This window comes from Sciurus vulgaris, assembly GCF_902686455.1.
Source record: "Sciurus vulgaris genome assembly, chromosome: 14".
Taxonomy (NCBI): Eukaryota; Metazoa; Chordata; class Mammalia; order Rodentia; family Sciuridae; genus Sciurus; species Sciurus vulgaris.
In genome coordinates this window covers 7,736,501-7,755,026 of record NC_136475.1, presented here as the reverse complement: position 1 = coordinate 7,755,026, position 18,526 = coordinate 7,736,501, and the positions used below count along the sequence as shown (strand labels likewise).

The window sequence follows — 18,526 nt, the reverse complement described above, 5'->3', positions numbered from 1 at the left end:
GAGGGCCAGGCAGGTACCACTGACCAGTACAGAAGAGTTCTCTCAGCTTCCAGAAGAACAATCTGTAGAGAAAGTGTCTCTCCCTCTACCGGAAGAGAATCCAGTGTGTTCTGGACATACTTTTGGCATCATGGCAGCTGGTTCTGAAGCCAGCACCTTCCTTTGGTGGAAGATCATCACTGGGAGACATTACTGTCATGGTCTTTGGGGGACATCTGAGGCAGTGGGCCTGGGTGGACCCATGATCTCTCACTGGGCAAAGAACGTCTATTCTGACATAAGCAGAATATCAAGTGTCACACACTTGCTGCGATGCTGGAGGTATTTCCTCAGTGCAACACCCACCACCTCCAACACTGGACACCGTAAATGACTGGAGGAAGCTGGGAACAGAAAGGGTGGACAGGGCTATCGAGGAAGAAAACCCTGCATTCAAACCCAGCTTGCACCAGTTGCTAGGTTTGTGACTTGCACCAACATGCTAAATTTTTTTATTTCTTAGTTTCCTCGCTTGTAAAATGGAGTAGTCCCCAAGAGGGTTGTGAGGAGCACTGAGTGAGTCCGTGAACGTAAAGACTTCCTCTGGAATCTGGCCCATAGTAGGTGCGCATTGAATTCCAGCCTGAGTCGACATGGAACAGAGCAGAAAACCTGGGATGGGAAGCGTCATATGCGCTTCATGGCATTGTTAGAAAGACAGGCTGGGGTGGCTCCCTTCTGTACCTTATTCCTTCAGTGCCTGGCCATCTGGGATGCTGTGAGCAGCACAGACCCTGGACAGCAGAGACTGATCCTTGGCAAAGGCTGGAGCAACAGTCTATGACATGCTGACTGGGACCAGGGCTGACAGCACAGCTGGAGAGCTAGCTAATCTGAAATCAAGTCAGCTCAAAAAGAATGGATGGGAAATTGTGGGCACAGCCCACCAATCTCTATTAACCTCTTAGAAAGCAAAAGTTGGCTGATGGAGATTCCTTTTGAAAATGATAACTTTATAGAAGGTTTTTCTGTTGTTTCAATTAGTAAGGTTGAAAGTTTCCATTTCTGTGCGCTACCCAGTGATAGTGATTGGTACCAGTTCTGTGGGTTGGCAACCTGGGCAGTTCCTTGTGGCTAGCCTTACCTCAAATCCCTCCTGGGGCTACAGTCAACTGGGTTCAGCAGTCTGGGATGTGCGAGATGGCCTCTGACTCACCGGGCAGTGGGTGCTGGCTGTTGGCCAAGGCGCTCTGGCCCTTGTCCACTTGGCTTTTTATCCTCTGGCAGCCTAGACTGGGCTTCGGCAGAGCAAGTGGCCTCTGGGTTCCGGGGAAGCAAGACCAGGGATCAAAGCTTCTTAAGGCCTAAGCTCTGGAATCCTCTCCATATTCTATTGGCAAAGCAAGTCACAGTCCTCTCAGATTCAAGGGATGGAAAAAAAGTCTAGCTCATTGCCCAAGCAAGCAAGGGGCTGGTCCTGATTGGGCATTAGTCTCTTGAGGCATTTCAAGTTCGGGTGAGAAACATCACCCAGAGAAGCGCGTGAAGGCATCTATGCCGGAAGCAGGCAGGAGAATGTTCTGCGTAGTGACCAAGGCGTGGCTGGGGCCGCTGCTCATGTGCACCCTAGGTGGCGTGCCTCTGCTGGGATGAGGACCCAGCGGTGGCAGCGAGAGGGCTGGAGAGGCCGTGAGCTCCCTGGACATCCTAGCCATCCTTGGCTCCCAACCAGATCAAGGAAAATGCTGGAGAGTCAAAGGAGGAAAAGAAAAAACACTGGGGCGGGGCGGAAGTGGGAGGCCGGACTGACGTGCGGACCGCTCACCGGCGCGCCCACCACCACGTCCAGCTCCTGAGAACTTCCACTTCTTTAGAGCACTTTTCCTCAAATGCCCCTCGCTGGCCACCGTGACAGTCAACGTGGAGTCTCTCCAACCAGTTCACTGTCCTTCCCTGGAATGTCATCTGCAGGGTCACCCCTGGTTTCTGAGCAGGGGCACCCTTTTCTTTGCCCCTCGGTGGATCTCATGTGTTTATCGTCTGTGGGGCAAGACTACTCATATTTGGAATCTGCCTTTTAAAAAATTTTCTGCAAAACCTTATCACCCGTTCATGAGTTTTTGTTTGCTTGTTTGTTTTTTTAAAGAGCACCTCTCTATTTGTGTGTGTGTGTGTGTGTGTGTGTGTGTGTGTGTGTGTGTGTGTATTTTCCCCCCAAATCCAGTGAAATTTTCTTAACAAAATTTGGGATGCTTTGTCCTCTATAAAAGGGTCACACACTGGTAGGTCAGGGAGACGCCTACCATATGTGCATTTTTTGTGTTTATAATATAAAATGATATATTTGGTAGTAAACTATATTTAATCATAGATTGCTTAGGCCTAAAGAAAAGTACTCCATGGTGATAAAAAATTGTAAATGCCACAATTAATGCTATATTTGCTACTCAAGTATATTTTGCAAAATATTTCCATATATTTTTTTAAGTCTTTAGAGCTCGGTGCAGTGGCGCACACCTGTAATCCCAGCAACTAGGGAGGCTGAGGCAGGAGGACTGCAAATTCAAAGCCAGCCTCAGCAAAAGCAAAATGCTAAGCAACTCAGTGAGACCCTGTCTCTAAATAAAATACAAAAAAGACCTGGGGATTTGTCTCAGTGATCGAGTGCCCCTGAGTTCAATCCCCAGTACCAAAAATAAATAAATCAAATAAAATACAATAAAAAGTCTTTAGAATTCCACAAGATTCATGATATAGGGACACTGTGCCTGTAGTGTGCACCCCCAAACCTTCTAGGCCCCCAGGTCCCTAACATAGGTGGCTCAGAACATTCTTTATGAATGAGTTGGTGATGGTGACGATTAGCATCCTGCAGGCAGAGGCAGAGGGACAAATACTTGGAATCAGTCAAACAACCATGGAAGGCCTGATCCTTCTATGCAGTCCAAATGGCTTCCCGGATCCTGTCGAAGTCCATGAAGAATGAAGAAAGCAGGAAGGAGCAGTAATTTAGACCCCCCCAGAATTTCAATTTAGAAACCATCTTGGCAGTTATCATGTAGTCTCTCCAGCCAGTTCACTGTCCTTCCCTAGAAATGTCATTAGCAGGGTCACCCCTGAACACCTTTCTTTGCTAACCATTGGGCTCCTTTTTAATTTTCTATTTAAAAAAGTTTTCCTAGGGACTCTACCACCACTCAGTGGAAGAGTGCTTGCCTAGCCTGGGCAAGCCCTGGGTTTGATCCTTAGCACCACAAAGAAAATAAATACATTTTAAAAAAATTAACAAGGTTTTCTTATATTGAATAGAAATCTGCCTTCTGTCATTTCTGCATCTGACCCTTAATTCTGTGTTTAGCACTAGACAAACCAAATCTATATGCTCTTCCACAAAACCTTTCGTCAAACTGAATGTCCCCCTTTGGTGAATACAGGATAAAAGTTGGTGCAACTGTGTCGTGCTAACCCAAAGGGATCATTGTCTTGAACAGCTACATGACAATACGTGGACAGTTCAGGGGCTGCGTACATCTCATGGTTTTGAACCGTGTGGTTAAAGACACTGAGAGTTGACAGATTAGTCAGGGATTTGTCAAGAGTATTAATTACAAACTTTGAAATCTTCTTCAGGGAAAGTTCATCTCAGCGCATCTTGCAAATATGATCAAAGTCTTTTCAGTACTGATTTGATGATGCTTAACCACAAGTCTAGAGAACGAAGGTTTTCATCAGAAACTACTGATGTCATAGAGCACATCTTCAGGGAAGACTTCACCCCTGCTCTTCCCCACCCTTCCCAGACGCCCTACTGTCTCCCACCCCCGTTTTCTGGGCTCCCCTTTCTCTTTGAACTCCTAAAATGGCATTTTGGACTACAGCAAAAAGAAACTGTGGTCTCAACATCAGCTAGGAGATGACCGCCACATGGGGGGGGCGGGGAGGGGCCATCCTATTAAGTGTTGTTTTTCAAACCAAAGAATAATCCAGGAATACGGGAGTTCACTGTGATTGGGGGAATGAAAGAAATTTAGGACTGGCTGGAAACTTGAAAAATGGAGGAGTATAGTATGGAGCTGGTTAGGGGAAAAGGAAAGCAGTCCTTTGCCCTTGTTCAGTTTTAGAAAAACTATCTATTGTTTTTGTAGCTTGCTTCCCACCGCCCCCCCCCACCGCCGGAAAAAAAAAAAGTACTGGCACCTGAAGAATGGAAAATGAAATAAAAATCCACCCAGGGCAGCTTCTCCAAACCACTGGCCTGCATCTTTCCTTTCCTTCTGCCAGGGGTGTTTCCTCCAAGCCTGCCAGTGACTGTCAAAAACACCGAGGGTGTCCATGGGGTTCGCGGTTAGCTGCAGGTCGGTTTTGGCAGGTAGACCGAGCGCAAAGAGCCAATAACTAGCCTGGGTCTGCCGTGGCTCTCCGCTGAGTTTCAGGAAGCTTCCTCTGCTTCCAGCCGGGGTCTGAAAGCGCTAGTCTGGGAAGATTGGGGCAAGTCTCTACTGGTTCACCTGTTTGGAGGTTCTTCTTGTTCAGTTGCCTCTGCGCGCCAGATGGTGGCACCCCAGGCACTCCAGAGGTGGAGAGGAGGGGAAGGGAGGGGAAGGATGAGGACAGAGGGAAAGATAAAAAGAAGGGAGGCGAGGACAACGTCACCGTCGTCTCGAGTTCCCCAGCTCATTCAGAGTTAGACCTGCCTCCGGGTCCCCTTACCGAGGAAGCGTGGGCTTCTGCCGGACTAGGTGTCAGAAAGTTAGGAATTGTCTTCGATGAAAAAGGCGCCGAGGGTGTAACTTACGACCAACTCTGTGTACCCTCTTGGGTCTCTAGATTCTCAAGGGAAACGAGTTTCCGCAGTCGCTGAGTGAGCGGGTGCTTTTGGTGCGCAGAAAGTTGCTGGCGCTAGATGGTTGTGAGCGCGCCAGCGTCTGACCTGTCCCCTTTGTGTCATGTTTTGCAGCTGCTGGATTTGTGCGACTCGGTGAAGGATGATGCCCTGAGGGTGATCGCTGCCTTTAACATTCCACACGCCAACCTCCACGCCCCAATCGCCGGCATCCCAAACCCGCGCGCCACCTGGGCCTTCTACCCTGCGAGGATTCTGCCGCTGGCTGGGGAAGGGGCACGGTCCCAACGGCCCAAGTTGGGAGCCAAGCTATAATCCACATGGACAGAAGTGTAGTGGCCGGTCCGCTGCTGCCACCAAGTTCGCTCCACTGGTGCCCGAAGCTGGGGCAGAGGCCCTGCTGGCACGTGCGGGGCCGCCGCCGCGGGATTTTGGCCTCGGAGCAGAGGTGCAGCCGAAGCTTCCGAGGCGCGCGGCGGGCTGTTGGGGAAAGCGGGCCCAGGCGGTTGCCTGGGAAATGCACCGCTTGGTCCTTTTCCTGTAACCCCGCCTGGCCCCGCCGCGACCTCGTCTAGCTGTGGCGCCGGATCCCCCTAGACAATCAGGGTGGGCTCCCCCGCGAGCGCACCCCACAGACGGGTGCCGCCAAAGAGCTGCTGTCAGCGGTGAGTCAGACTCCCAGTGATTTCGAAAAACTCTGGTTCTGAGTGAAAAAAAAAAAAAAAAAAAATCAAAACATAAAAATCAAACACCCTCAGGCGAAAGGAAAAAAGAAAAAGAAAAAAGCTCCATCCACTCGGAGCGCGGGCAAAGGTTCAGTCGGCAACTGATGCTTTTCCAGTGAATCAGACCCGCTGGGGCTCAGCGAGCACACGCGCGGGCAGGGAGAGCGGAGCGGAGCCCGGAGTGGCGCTCTGAGCGAAGCCAGACTTGGGCTGGTCCTCCCAGGCGGGCGGTTTCCGGACGGCAAGACAACGCGCGGAAAACATTCTCACCACGTGAAGCTGTAATCCGTTCTTCACAAGAGCACAGACACAAAGTTTAATAAAGAATTTAGGTGCTGGGAAGGCGCGTCCGCTGCCTGGTCAGCTCGCGGGAGGCGGGTCTGGGGATACAAGGCAATAAATTGGTTTCGGAACTTGGGAGACCACACAGGCGGCGCCTGCGGTCCGTGGATTTCTCTTTGCCCAAATCCCCGCTGCCCGACTTCATCCTTCTTTTTCTCAATCCAAGTCATCTTCTCTCTTCCCTCCACATCTCACGACAGCGGCGGGAAGGCTCACTGCCCTGCCAGCGCCAGCCAGAGCGAGGTCCTGCAGGGGTCATCCCGTACCCACCGGCACTGCCCACGCCGCCTTTCTCGGGAGCTCAAGCCCAGTTCCGGGAGGACCTCCCGACCCAACACACCAAGGCCCTGAAGGTTCGCGACCACTAGAGACGGGGGACCTGATCCAAGCCGCCCAGTAGCGTCTGGGTCGAGCGCAAAGCAGGAACCTCCGCCTCGGGCCGGCTTCCTTGTTGAGCCCTATATATGGGTGCTTAGCTGGTTGCTTTCCCAGAAGCCTTTGTTTTTCAGTGTTCACGAGGTCGCACGAACGGGCGACGCTGGGGTGGCGGAGCTACACAAGGACAGGCAACACCGCATTCTTCTGCGAGGTTCTTTTCCGGCGGTCTCTTGGCCGGACACCGCCAAGAGCGCAGGGCACGCCGGGGCGTGGCGGGTCTGGGGCTCTGGGCTAGAGGAGCAGGTTGCCTTGCGCGCCCCGGGGTAGGACAAGGAGTGGCCGAGGCTCGGCCGCCTCCAGCAGTTACTGACAGCCGCGGGCGGGAGTTCCTAGCCGCGGTCAGGACAGACCTCGGCCTAGGAGTCTGCCTCGCTGAGTCCACGCCCTTGCCGTTTCCCTCTTGCAGCGAAGTCCCCGGGCGGGACGTGGCGCGCGTCTGCAGACCCTCTGGGAACCCGAGGTTTGCTTCATCTCGCTCAGGACTCACCCGAGAACGAGACTTTAACCTGGGGCTGTGCTGTGTCACGGTGACGTTAGATCTGCTGAGGAACACAAAACCAGGACCCGGCTGGCCCGATGGCGGGACAAGGCCTCCTCGCTCGCTCCTCCACGCGGGAGGCTCCGTGCTTCTCCCCGTCCTCCGGGGTGCGGGCTAGGGAGGCCCCTGAATTGAGTTTTCTCAGTCCCCACCTAGCAGGCTGCAGAATGTTCCATTTCCTGACCAACCTCCCACTCCCCCGCCGCGGTTGTCTCGAAGCTTCGGGTTGGGGAACAGAGGCAACGGGGAGCGGACAGGAAGGCCCTGGTCACCAGCCGCGAGGGTGGACGGGGGTGCAGACCCAGAGGAGGAATGGGAGATGGAGTTTGGTCTCCTGGGGAAAGGGAAGAGTTGGAACCACGGACTTCAAGGAGGAGGAGGATGGGGACGCGAAAGGCGGAGGTTCGGGGGATATTGCGACACCTATGCGGCCAGAACTTTGCTGTTCCGCCTGAGCCAGCTTTAGCCCGCGGAGGAACAGTTCTGGCAGGTTTCTGCGAGCCCAACAAATTTCGGGGGTCCCAACAGAGCGCATGCACCACCTTCTCTCGTATAGAGGCTGAGACTCTTCCTTATGCCTCTTTATTCTCTTAAAAGTATTTCTATTGAGTTATTTTTTTCATTTCCCTATTTTATTTACGCTGCGTACCCTCGAATCCCGTTCAGCGCCCGGGCTGCGGAGAATGCTCCTCCCGGGAGTGTTCCTTGCCCTTTTCTTAACCTTCCTACCACGGGCTGTCTCTTAAGGAGATTGAGCGCCCCAGAAACGCTGGGTGCCGCCTGCGGGATGACAGGAGGTCTCTGCTCAGAGTTCCGCGCGAGGCAGGGCGAGGAGGTGAATGAACATCTTGTGGGTTTGGGTCCCGCCGGAAACCCCGCACTCTTGGAGAAGGCGAGCTCAAAGACCCAGCGTCCAGCCTCGCACCCGTGCGTTTTCGAGGACCAATCCAGTCCCCAGGCTGCCCAGGGCGGCTGAGAAACTGCACAGTAAGGGGCAGGGGCGCCTCCAGAGGCTTTCCATCCGCGGCTCTGGCCAGGCTGGGTTCAGAGCGTGTCCTGAGCGCCCCCTCTGTTCTGCGCGCTCGCCACAGCCGACACTGGGTGGGGGGAGTGTATGCTTCGGGGTGGGGGATGGGCGCGCCAGCAGCGCCAGCAGGCCAAGTCACTCTGGTAAACACGCCAGGGTTGGCGGCGCGCGCGGCAGGGAACCCGGCCCGGCCACCCCCGCCTTTACCTGCCCCGGCCTGCACGCGCCGGCGGCCCGGGAGCTGCGGGGGCGGGGCTTGACAGCCCCCCGCCGGGGCGGGACCTAGCGGGGGCGGGGCCCACGGTGATTGGCGCGGGCGAGGGGCCGCCAGTCGGAGCAGGGCTGCAGGGCCGCGCAGGTTTCACTTCGCTCCGCGCAGCCGCTGGGTCTCAAGCTTGTGGTATCGCTGCGTTCCGCACCGCCGCCACCGCCGCCACCGCCGCGGGGTGCCTGCAGCCAGCCTGTGAGCCTTGCCCCATTGGAGTCAGAACCGCCTCGGGCAGCTAGGTTCGCGTCGCTCCCACCTCTTCCACCTCGGCGCCCTTCCCTTGGGTCTTGTGCCCCCAATGTCTGACTCTGATTCTCGGACTGAGAAACGCAAGGTAAATACCTACGAATCGGCCGGGGACGGATGGAAAACAGGCATTGGAGCCCGTATGGCTCCCTGTAGTGCCCGCTTTCCGCGCACGTGCGGGCAGATGCACGTACACATTCCGCTTATCGCCGGGCGGGAGGCGGCGATTGGTGTGGGTCGGGTTCCTTCCCAGGCTGGGGCATTCTGGGGAAGGGTCGTCTGCGCAAAAGCTTCGGGCACTTGGCTCAAGTATGATTCGGGTCCGGATGCAGCGCGCGGGGGTTGTGAAACGTCGCAGGCCAGGTTGGAGGAGCGCGCGCTCTCGCCGCTGGCCCGGGAGCTGGAGTACCCGCTCCGCCGCACCGGGCGGAGTGCCCAGGCCGGGAAGGCTCGCCGCCGGCTCCAGCGGCCTGGAGTAGTGAGTGGGCACGCTGTTCTAGAGGGTCTGGCGTATTATTTCTTGGGCGCACGGACTCTGGGGAGGGTTTGCGGAACTGCAGTGGTGATTTAACTGATGAATCCGGACTTTAACTTATTCAAGTTAGGGTTTGTGGGGCAGCTGCTGAGTTCGCCGTTTAAAGTGCCTGGGGGCCCTGCTCGGTCTGCGTGCAAACTGTGGACAGTGCCAGCGCGCGATCCACAGGCAGTGAGAGACCTAGGGCCTCCGTCGACCACCAGCGCCACACGGGGACGAGCCCCGGCCAGCAGAACTTGCTCGGCCCGTAGAGCTTGGCTGACCTGGAGGCTCCCGCGAGCGGTATTCCACCCTGGCCCTTCGGCGGTGCAGGCTGGCGGCGCCGTGCCCTCGGTGATCTCTTTCCCCTGGGGTTCTGGCGTTGCTGGTGGAGGGTTCGCCGGACGCCGAGGAACGGGGTGTGGATGTGCATGCGCCTGGCCCGGGGTGGTCGTTCAGATTTGGTGCGTGTCCGCGGCGCACAGGGAGACAGGTGAGGAAGTTGTTGGAGTTGGATGGCCGTGGGGCTCCTCGCCCGGGGACGGGTGGCGAGGACGGCCCTGCGGATCTCGCTTTGTCTCCAGGTGCTCGACTGCCCGGAGCAGAGGAACTTCCGAGGCGCGCGCGGTGTCCGGGCCGGGCGGGGCGGGGTGTCGGGCTGCCGGGCTGCCGCCGCGGCCGCTGGAGCGGCGCTCGGAGGCGAGTTTGTCAACAATCGCCTAGCCTTTGGCGGCTGGACCGGTGGCGCCGCCCCCGCCGCCGCCGCCCATTGGCTGCGGCGCGGAGCGACCGTGCGCGGGCCAATGGGGAGCGCGGGTACCGGCGCCAGCGGCGCCGGGAGGCCGGCGGTGCAGGCCGCGGCGGGCGCAGTGCGCGGGGGAGGAGCGGGCGGAGGCGGAGGATGTTCCCGGCGGCGGCGGCGGCCGGGGCAGCGCGGGCCGGAGGCGCAGCGCGCGAAGCCCTGGGCTGCCCGGCGGATCGCGGCGGCGGGCGAGCGGGCAGGCCTGGGCTCTGTGCGGCCCGGGGGACTCCGAACCCGAGTGCCGGGCTTTGTGTCCCGCGCTGCCTCCGCGGTGACGGTCCGGGGGCGCCGGGTCGCCGCAGGGCGCGGGTCGGCCGCCGCGGGGCGCGGGCCCGGACGCAACGCTGGGAAGGGAAGGGGCGGACGTGAGTTCGGTGTGCTTGCCTTGGGAGGGGTGGGTCTCTGGGGAGAGGGAGCCGCTCGCCCGGAGTCGCCGAGCGTGCCGAGTTGGTTGTGGATTTCGCAGGGCTGCCGGGGGACGGCCCTGGGGGGTCCCCACTTGGGAGGGTGCACTTAACAACACAACTGCACCCGGGTGGAGTTCTGTCCGGTTTGGTGTGGCGCGCGGGGCCGGGAGCTAGAGGGACCGCCGTGGGGAGCGACGGAGCCCGGCCGATCCGCGCTCTGAGTTACAAACTCTATTGTGACGCACTTACTACGACTGACGGCCGCTGCCAAACCTTCCCCAGACTTGCTGCCCTCAGCATTTTCGGCAAACAATGGGGCCGGAGCAGGGAACGCGGCCAGCCGCCTGTAATCGCTGCATCTGCGCCCGCTCCTGTGCTCCAGCACCGGAGTCTGATCCCGGGAAATCAGAGCCCGCCGGGAGCTTCCGACTTGATGCAAGTCTGTCCAGAGCAAGAAGCACATGCGAGTAGGCTTCAAACAAGCCGCTTCTCTTGAAACGTGTGTGTGTATGCGATGTGTGTGAGAGCACCAGCTCCACCAGTCGTTGACCTCATAGTGACAACTGCTTAGTTTGGTGGCATGTAGTTACACCCTGAGAGAAAGATCTGCGTGCCTGTGTTATTTTAGGTGCATTTTTGTTTTTACTTGGGAGATTGTCAGAGAAGTAAACAACAAAATTAGTTTTAAAGTATTTGGAACTCTTAAGCATTCTTAATAAATAGGTGTAAGGTTATTTACTTTTTATAATTGTTATTTTGCTGGAGATGATCTTAGTTTTCCTTTTTATCTTTCTTGCAGAAAAAAAGACCAAATGGCAAAGCAACCTTCCGATGTAAGTTCTGAGTGTGACAGAGAAGGTGGACAATTGCAGCCTGCAGAGAGGCCTCCCCAGCTCAGGCCTGGGGCCCCTACCTCCCTTCAGACAGAGCCTCAAGGTAATCCCCAAGGCGAAGGGGACCGCTGCCCCCACGGCAGCCCTCAGGGCCCGCTGGCCCCACCGGCCAGCCCTGGCCCTTTTGCTACCAGATCCCCGCTTTTCATCTTTGTGAGAAGATCTTCCCTGCTGTCTCGATCCTCCAGTGGGTATTTCTCTTTTGACACAGACAGGAGCCCGGCACCCATGAGTTGTGACAAATCAACACAAACCCCAAGCCCTCCTTGCCAGGCCTTCAACCATTATCTGAGTGCAATGGGTAAGCAATGCCCGGGTAAGAGGCAGTGGTGTGTGGTTGTTGGAATATCTGTTTCAAGGCTGTGTAGCATTGAAAGTCCCCTTCTGGAGTCCTTCAACTGGTTTCATCGATTTTTCTGTGGGCACGGAGGGTGTATCAGCCATGTATCAAGCCAGCATTTTTTTTTAAATTTGTGAAGTCTGTGGCATTGGTGAGGACCAGACATGAACCTTTAGAGCCGTAAAGCTTGAATTTCTGCTAAAGCGCAGTGTTTGAACCACTGAGTTTTACCTGTTCATGACTTTCTGCAACTTGGTGTCCCTTTCAAACAGTTTAATAACATAACTGAAAGTGTGAAGAAAGATTTGCAAGTCAAACATTTTCAAAAATGTCATTTGGGAAACTTAACTAGTTTGTATGAGTAGTACCAACATAGAACCATAAAGATGGTTTGTTTTATGGGCAAATTTTCCCCTGGGGCTGATGGCTCAGAGAGTTTGGACGTAGTACTAATGAGCTTAGGGAGTCAGACTTTATGTCAGGGATTAAAAGCAGCGTTAGGGTCTGAACTAGGAGTGGCAGACACAAGCAGTCCTGTGGTCCCATCAGTGAGGGTGCCTGGCCAGTTGGACAGCACTTGCTGCTTCTGCTGGGCCTGTCCTGACTGTGGCCCGGGCTCTGTGGTCTCAGAGCAGTAGGTATCCTTGTTTTGCAGTGTAGTCCTGGAATGCAGGTTTCCAGGCCCCTGATATTTAAACGTTGACAACTCACATTCTTTAAAACATTGCATAAGCCATTCTGAAACATCTGCAGGCTTGATTTGACTCTGGTTTGTGCTTGTGAGCATCCCAGTCACCCTGGTAAGGGATGAGTCTGTTGGTTCAACTGGCCGTTCTTCACTAAGGAAGTTCCTATTGTGATCATCATTCACCAAAATTAGATTTGACGTTTGTTCAGATTGGCTTGCCCTGCATAAATAAGACATAAAGAAATGGGTAATGTTATCGATTAGGAATAGATTCTACTAAGATTAGGTTGTACCTACCATGCCAAAGGCTAGGTAAAAGTCATGAGATCAGACTCTCAGGTACTGTGACGCATCTCGTGTTTGTAAATATGATGCAGCACTGGGCAGGTCTGCCCCCATGTTACAGAGATCGGAAGAACCTCAGAGGAGGGTCACTTGTCAGGGGTGGGGCACACCTGGCACAAATGGCAAAGCACCAGCAGCACTGTGTGCTGGTTGCACAACTGCCAAGTGCTGGTGCATAGTTTGTTGTGCAGGGACCTGGAAGTCCTGTTACTGCTGTTACTTTCGTACTGCTAGCACTCTGCTCCTGGTTCATGTCAGCAGTTCCTGGTACTTTGGAACTGTTCTACCCACAAACTACTCCAGTGTGTATATGAACCTTCAACCTCCTAACGGACTTACCAGGGCTTTGAGGTGTGTTTGAAACCTGTTTGTTTTAAGGACCCTCTGTGAGCTATTATCGTTTCACACTGCAGGACTTTGTAGCAGAGTCCGCAGGTGTTTAAGGCATGGCAATAGTTTCTTCTTCCTCGTTAACTTGGAAGAGTGCTAGTTAGCTGGATGAGTTAGCATATTTTAACGTGAAGATAAGACATGAATGTTCTTTTTTTGTGACACATACTATTAACAAGCTAATTATAACATAAGCACCATTATTTGAGATAACTTATAAAGAGCTTTAAAGACCACAATCCAAATTATTAAGCAGAGTCAATGGCTTTATCTGTGAAGTAAAGAAATGGATCCCAAGGTTTTATTTTATACTATGGACTACATTCCAGTAGATTGGTGTAAGACCTGAGTGTTTAGTGTGGAGGAGGAGGAGTAAATGATAAGTCGTAAGGAATTTGTGTGAAGTTATAGTCCCACGGTAAGTTTTCAGCATTTCGTTTTGGGAGATTTGTTGCGGGAGAGAATGAGTCAGTGTGAAGAGAGGCAGAAATCACTGGTGGGAAGCGAGGATTCAGCCAGATGTGCATTTATGAAATTAAAGAATTAATTTTTGATGTCTGCGACTGCACCACCTCTTTTTCCTGGCCATCCCCAGAATCTGAACTGCGTTGCTAAAGGCCACTTTGACTGTGAGGGATTAAAAGCAGTGTTAGGGTCTGAATCAGGAGTGGCAATGTGGTTCTCTTGTATTTTTGGCTGTGTTTAATATTCCTTACTCCACCATCTCCATTAAGATCTTCAATGACTCTTGTGATAAATTTTCCTTGTTTTTCACAAGGAAGTCTTGATAATAGATTTGAGCTGGAACACCAGTGTGAGATTGCAGAGAAGTTCAGCTTAGCCAGGGCTGCTCCAGCCACAAAGTATTTTCTGCTTAGTGCCTGAAGGTAGAGAACAGTGTTCTTGAGGTTTTGAACTTGCATCTTTGATCTAATGAGAAAGTGAAGGATTACTGGGGATTAATAGCAGTTAGGTGTTCTTCCTACAAACATCTTCATGTTTTCCTCCATATTTCTGATTTTTCTGAAGATGTGTTGGAAGAACATTGTTTTTGTCCCGAGGAGACACACTTTTTACACTTTTACTCAGTTTTTGCCTCTGTATGTACCCTCAGGTGGGGTTAACGTGACAGATGTTCTCTTAGTGGATAACGGATAGTTTTCATAAAAGTCATCCATGCCTGTACCTTTTGGAGTGGTTTTTATGCCACATGCAGTTTTCATGCAAATTACGTAGACTGTCCTGTACAAATTCTTAACTGTGAAGTCAGTGCAGTTGGAAATAAGAGTTGAGGTGTAGCTATCAATAACTCTCCCATGTTGTGTTAGTAATTGTTAGTAAATGTCTTCAACTTCATACTTGTTCCTAGTATGTCAGAATTCACAGGTAGAAGTTACTGACTTTCTGGACCCTTTGTACCCCTCAGCATATGGTGGGCTGCTACCCGTTACCTCTTGCAGCCCGTAATCATCTGACCCCTCCTCTAGATTGAGAGCTTTCTGTGGGAGGCATAATGTCTGCAGGTTCAAGTGAGTGCCTAACAGGAGAAATCCCAGGAGTTATTCAGAGTTAGCTGAGCTCAGCCTGTTTCCTCGGAGTTCTGCTCTGTTTTGTTTTTGCTGTGCTAAGGATCAAGCCCAGACCCTTGAGCATGTGCTCTACCACTAAGTACATGTACCTAACTAACCTAGCTTTACCGTTCCATGGAGTTTTTAACTGAGAACAAGTAAGATCTTTTTTTTTTAAAAGACAGGTAGTAAGTTAAAGACCTGCCCCTTCCCACCTACCATGTTCGGTTAGTTCCCAGGATCCAGCTATAAAGTTGGTCCTATAGGGCGACAGGTGAAGTCCAGCTCAGCACTGCCCAGGAGGGAAGCTGCCTGTGTACTGAGCGCTTGACCCAGGACCGGTCAGAATCAAGATGTGCTGTTAGTATCAATGCACACTGGATTTTGCAGGTTTGCTACATAAAAAAGAATATAAAATGCCAGTTATTTTTGTATGGATTACTTCTCAATAATATTTTGAATTTATGGGTTAAATAAAATACAATTTTTATGGTAGTTAAAAAAACTAACAAAATATTTACCATCTTAACTGTTTTGAGGAAAGGTGTGTAGTTCAGTAATGTCGAAGCGCATTCACGTTGTTGTACAGGTAGTCTCCAGAAGGTTTCCATCTTTTAAAACTGAAGCTTCAAGGAAACAAATCCCTGTTTCCCTACCACCAGCCCTGGGCAAATCCATTCAGCTTTCCACCTACAATTTTGACGACTTCTTAGGTGGACTTATACAGGCCTTCTGTGATTGACTTGATGCACCTAGCTTAATGTCATCCCTACTGGAACACATATCCCTCCTTTCCTAGGCTGAGTAAAATTCCAGTACAAAACCACACCCACATTTTGTTTATCCATTCAGAAGCCAATAGACACCAGGGTTTCTTCTGCCTTTTGGCCATTGTTGAGTGTGCTACTGTGAACATGGATATGCTAAATCTTTTCAGGATACTGCTTTGAGTTCTTTTGAATGTGTACCCAGAGGTGGGATTGCTGGATCATAATGTAATTTAGGCAGAATTGCCATGGAGTCTTGTAATACTGGGATGGATATGTCTCTCTAAGTATAGAAGACCAAGTTTAGGTCTTCTTAGATGTATTGCATTATTGTCTTGTAGTTTTCAGCATACAGAACTGGTACATTTGTTTAGATATATGCCTAAATATTTCATTTTTGGGGGGAGCAGTTCCATTAGTTTTAGTTTTCACATGTTTACCTTCAGTATAGTAAGATGAAGTTAATTTTTGTATTGATCTTATCTCTTATGGCCTTTCTTGAACTCATTAATTCTAGAAGCTTCTTTGTTGGTTTCTTAATATCGATGTATAGTCATAAAATCTGAAAATAGGGACAGTTTTGGGTTTGTTTCTCCCCTTTCTTTGCTCATTTTTTTCTTTTTCTTGCTCTATTGCATTGGCTAGAACTTCCACTACTTATGTTGAGTAGGAGTGGTAAGAACGGGCATCCTTCTCTTGTTCTCAGTCTTGGGGAAATTCTTTGTCTTTAATTATTAAATACATCAGATATTTTGCAGATATTCTTTTAAAAGATGGGAAACTTACCTTTATTCCTCTATCATTGTTTTTATCACGACTGAAGTGTGTGTTGCATTTTATGAAATATTCTGTAGCACTGTTTTGATCAGATGATTTTATTTATGTTTAGTGTATTGAAGTGGTGCGTTACAATGATTTTTGGTGCCTGGGATAAATCCTAATTGGGCAGGGCACACAGTTCTTTTCATACGCTGCTGGATTGAATTTGCTGGTATTTGGTTGAGAATTTTTACACCTCAATTCTTGAGGTCTCTTTTGTTCTGTCTGGTTTGATGTGAGGACCTTCACAGTAAGTTTGAAAAGTGTTCCCTTCTCTTTTGTTTTCCAGAAGAGATTGTATAAAGCTAGTATTAATCCTTTAAATGTTTTGTAGAATCTAATGGAATCATCTAGGCTGGATGTTTCTTTGGGGGCACTTTTAGATGACAGATTTTCTTTCTTGGTGTTTGTAGTACTGTTCAGGTTGTTTCTTCTTGGTTTCAGTTTTGATAGTGTGTGCGTTTTGAGGAATTGGTCCATTTCTTCTAAGGTGTTGAGTTTATGAGTGTAAACGTATTTATAGTATCCCTTGTCACCCTTTGAAATGGATTCAGGATCTGTTGTACCACCTTCTCTTTGCTGGTGTTGGTAATTTGCATCTTTATCTCCGTCAGTCTTAGAAGTCTATCTCTTTCTAGAGGTTGTGGCTCAGTGGTAGAGTACTTACCTAGCACGTATGAGGCATGAGGTTCGATCCTCAGCACCACATAAAAACAAATAAAGGTTTTGTGTCCATTTACAACTTAAAAAAAAAAAAATTAAAGTCTATCACTTTCTTTTTTATTTTTCAAATCAGCTTTTTGTTACTGATTTTTCTCTCTTTTCCTGTTTTCAGGTTCATTGCTTGTTTCCATCTTCTTCATTTGTTTTTCTGGTTTCTTGACAGGGACTGGGGATGGTGTTTTGAGACCTCTTCACTTCTGACAGAAGCACTTTGCTGGAACTTTCCTTCGCCTGTGCTTGAGCCACGTCCGACTGTTTTGTTTGGCGTATTGAGTCTTCGTTTCATTGGGCCGTGCCTTTGCTTCCTTGGCGATGCCTGGGTTGCGGGCTATTTAGAAGTGTGCTGCTTCCTTCCTGTTACCTTTCTGTTACTGTTTTCTTTGATTCCGTTGTGGTCAGCTGCGTGGCTTCCGTCCTCGAACCCTGGGTGGGTTGTCTCTCGGGGTAGGGGTGGTTTGTTGGGGGATGCTCTCTGGGTCTCCTCTGGCCTGCTGCGGGGAGCGCGCATGATCCGTGTCAGTCGGGTCTCACCGGTCGATGTGGTGTTGGGGGCTCTGGTCTTGCTTTTCCCGTCCAGTGGTTCTGTGGATTGTTGAGGATGGCCGCGTTTGGTGTTGAAGTCCCCAGCTGTAGCAGTCGACGTGTCCTCCCTTCAGGTCCATCAGGGCTTGCTGTCTGTGCCTTACGGTGCTGCTCGGTGTTGACCGCGCCCTTTACCGTTGCTGCCAAGTCTGCCTCGTCTGGTACTCAACGGGTCTGCCTTGATATTCTGCTTTTTAAAAGATTAATGTATTAGCATTTGCACAGTATAATTTTTTTTTTTATCCTTTCACGTTTATCCTACATACGTTGCACTTGAAGTACGTTTTTCATATATGTGGTCAGGTAAAATTGTGAAATCTGACTTTTTTAAATGGTGCATTTAAACATTTGTATTTAAGGTGATTACATACATCTGCCATTTCATTACTTCTTTTCTGTTTCCTCTGCTTCTTTTGTTTTCTTAAACCTTACTATGGACTATTTAAAGACCTTTTTTTAAGTTCCCCTTATGATATATGTTCATGGTGGTTTTTGGTTGCTTACTGTATTGCTCTGTCTGGTTTTGTTGGTGCCATTCTTGGTCGCAGTGTGCACACCATGAATCTCCAGTATCTGTGTGGTGACTTCAGCCGCAGTGCAGAGCTTCCTTTCCTTTAGGTCCCTTTACCTGCCCTGCTGTGCAGATGATGTTGTCTGAGTTCCCCTGTACACATGGAGCACTGCACAGTGGGTGTTATGATTTTTGCTTCAGCCGTTAAATGATTTAAGAAACTTACGAGCAGGAGACGAGTTTATAATCTTTACTCCTATTTTTTTCTCATTCCAGTGTTCTTTCCTTTCTGAAGTTCTGAGCCTTCAGTTATTATTTCCTTTCTGTTTCAGGAACTCCAAAGATAAGGCTGCTTGCAGCAAATTCTCAGAGTTCCCCTGCTCCTGAGAATAGCTTTACTTCCCCTTCGTTCTGGACATTTTCTCTCGGGACAGGATTTGAAGTTGGCAGTTTCCTCTCGGTACCTGAAGTGCCACTTTCTGCTGTTCTCTGGTTTTGCGTGGGAGATCTGCCACCCTTCCAGTGGGTGGCCTCCCATGAGTTACGTGCTATTTCTGCCTGGCTGCCTCTTAAAGGTTTTTCTTTGTCTTTTGTCTTTCCAAAGTTTTATTATCCTTGCCATCCTTAGTTTTTAACCTCTCTGGGGGTTGCTCAGCTTGTTAAATCTGCAGTGTTAGGTTCTGTGCCAGGGTGGGGAAGTTTTCAGCTGTTGTATCTTTGAATATTTCTCTGTCCCCCCCCCCCCTTTCTCGTGGAACTTTGATAGCAGTG

General features: G+C 50.9%; 2 protein-coding genes across 10 annotated transcripts in view; both read left to right on the top strand.

Annotated features, from left to right (window-relative positions):
* The window catches only part of ACOXL (acyl-CoA oxidase like), a 331,162-nt gene extending 325,675 nt beyond the window's left edge, over positions 1–5,487 (top strand). Inside the window, exon 18 of the mRNA XM_079109525.1 lies at positions 4,937–5,487. Within this exon, the coding sequence (XP_078965651.1) occupies positions 4,937–5,137 (201 nt within the window). The 3' untranslated portion in view covers positions 5,138–5,487. The remainder of the gene's footprint in view (positions 1–4,936) is intronic.
* A 142-nt stretch (positions 5,488–5,629) lies between these two features.
* BCL2L11 (BCL2 like 11) overlaps positions 5,630–18,526 on the top strand; it is a 59,113-nt gene continuing 46,216 nt past the window's right edge. For 5 of the 9 annotated variants that reach the window (XM_079110677.1, XM_079110680.1, XM_079110675.1 and 2 more), the window contains exons 1-2: positions 9,804–10,087; positions 10,929–11,323. In XM_079110677.1, coding sequence (XP_078966803.1) covers positions 9,822–10,087; positions 10,929–11,323 — 661 coding nt within the window. In that variant the 5' untranslated portion in view covers positions 9,804–9,821. The other 4 variants (XM_079110679.1, XM_079110683.1, XM_079110681.1 and 1 more) reach the window with 4 other exon arrangements.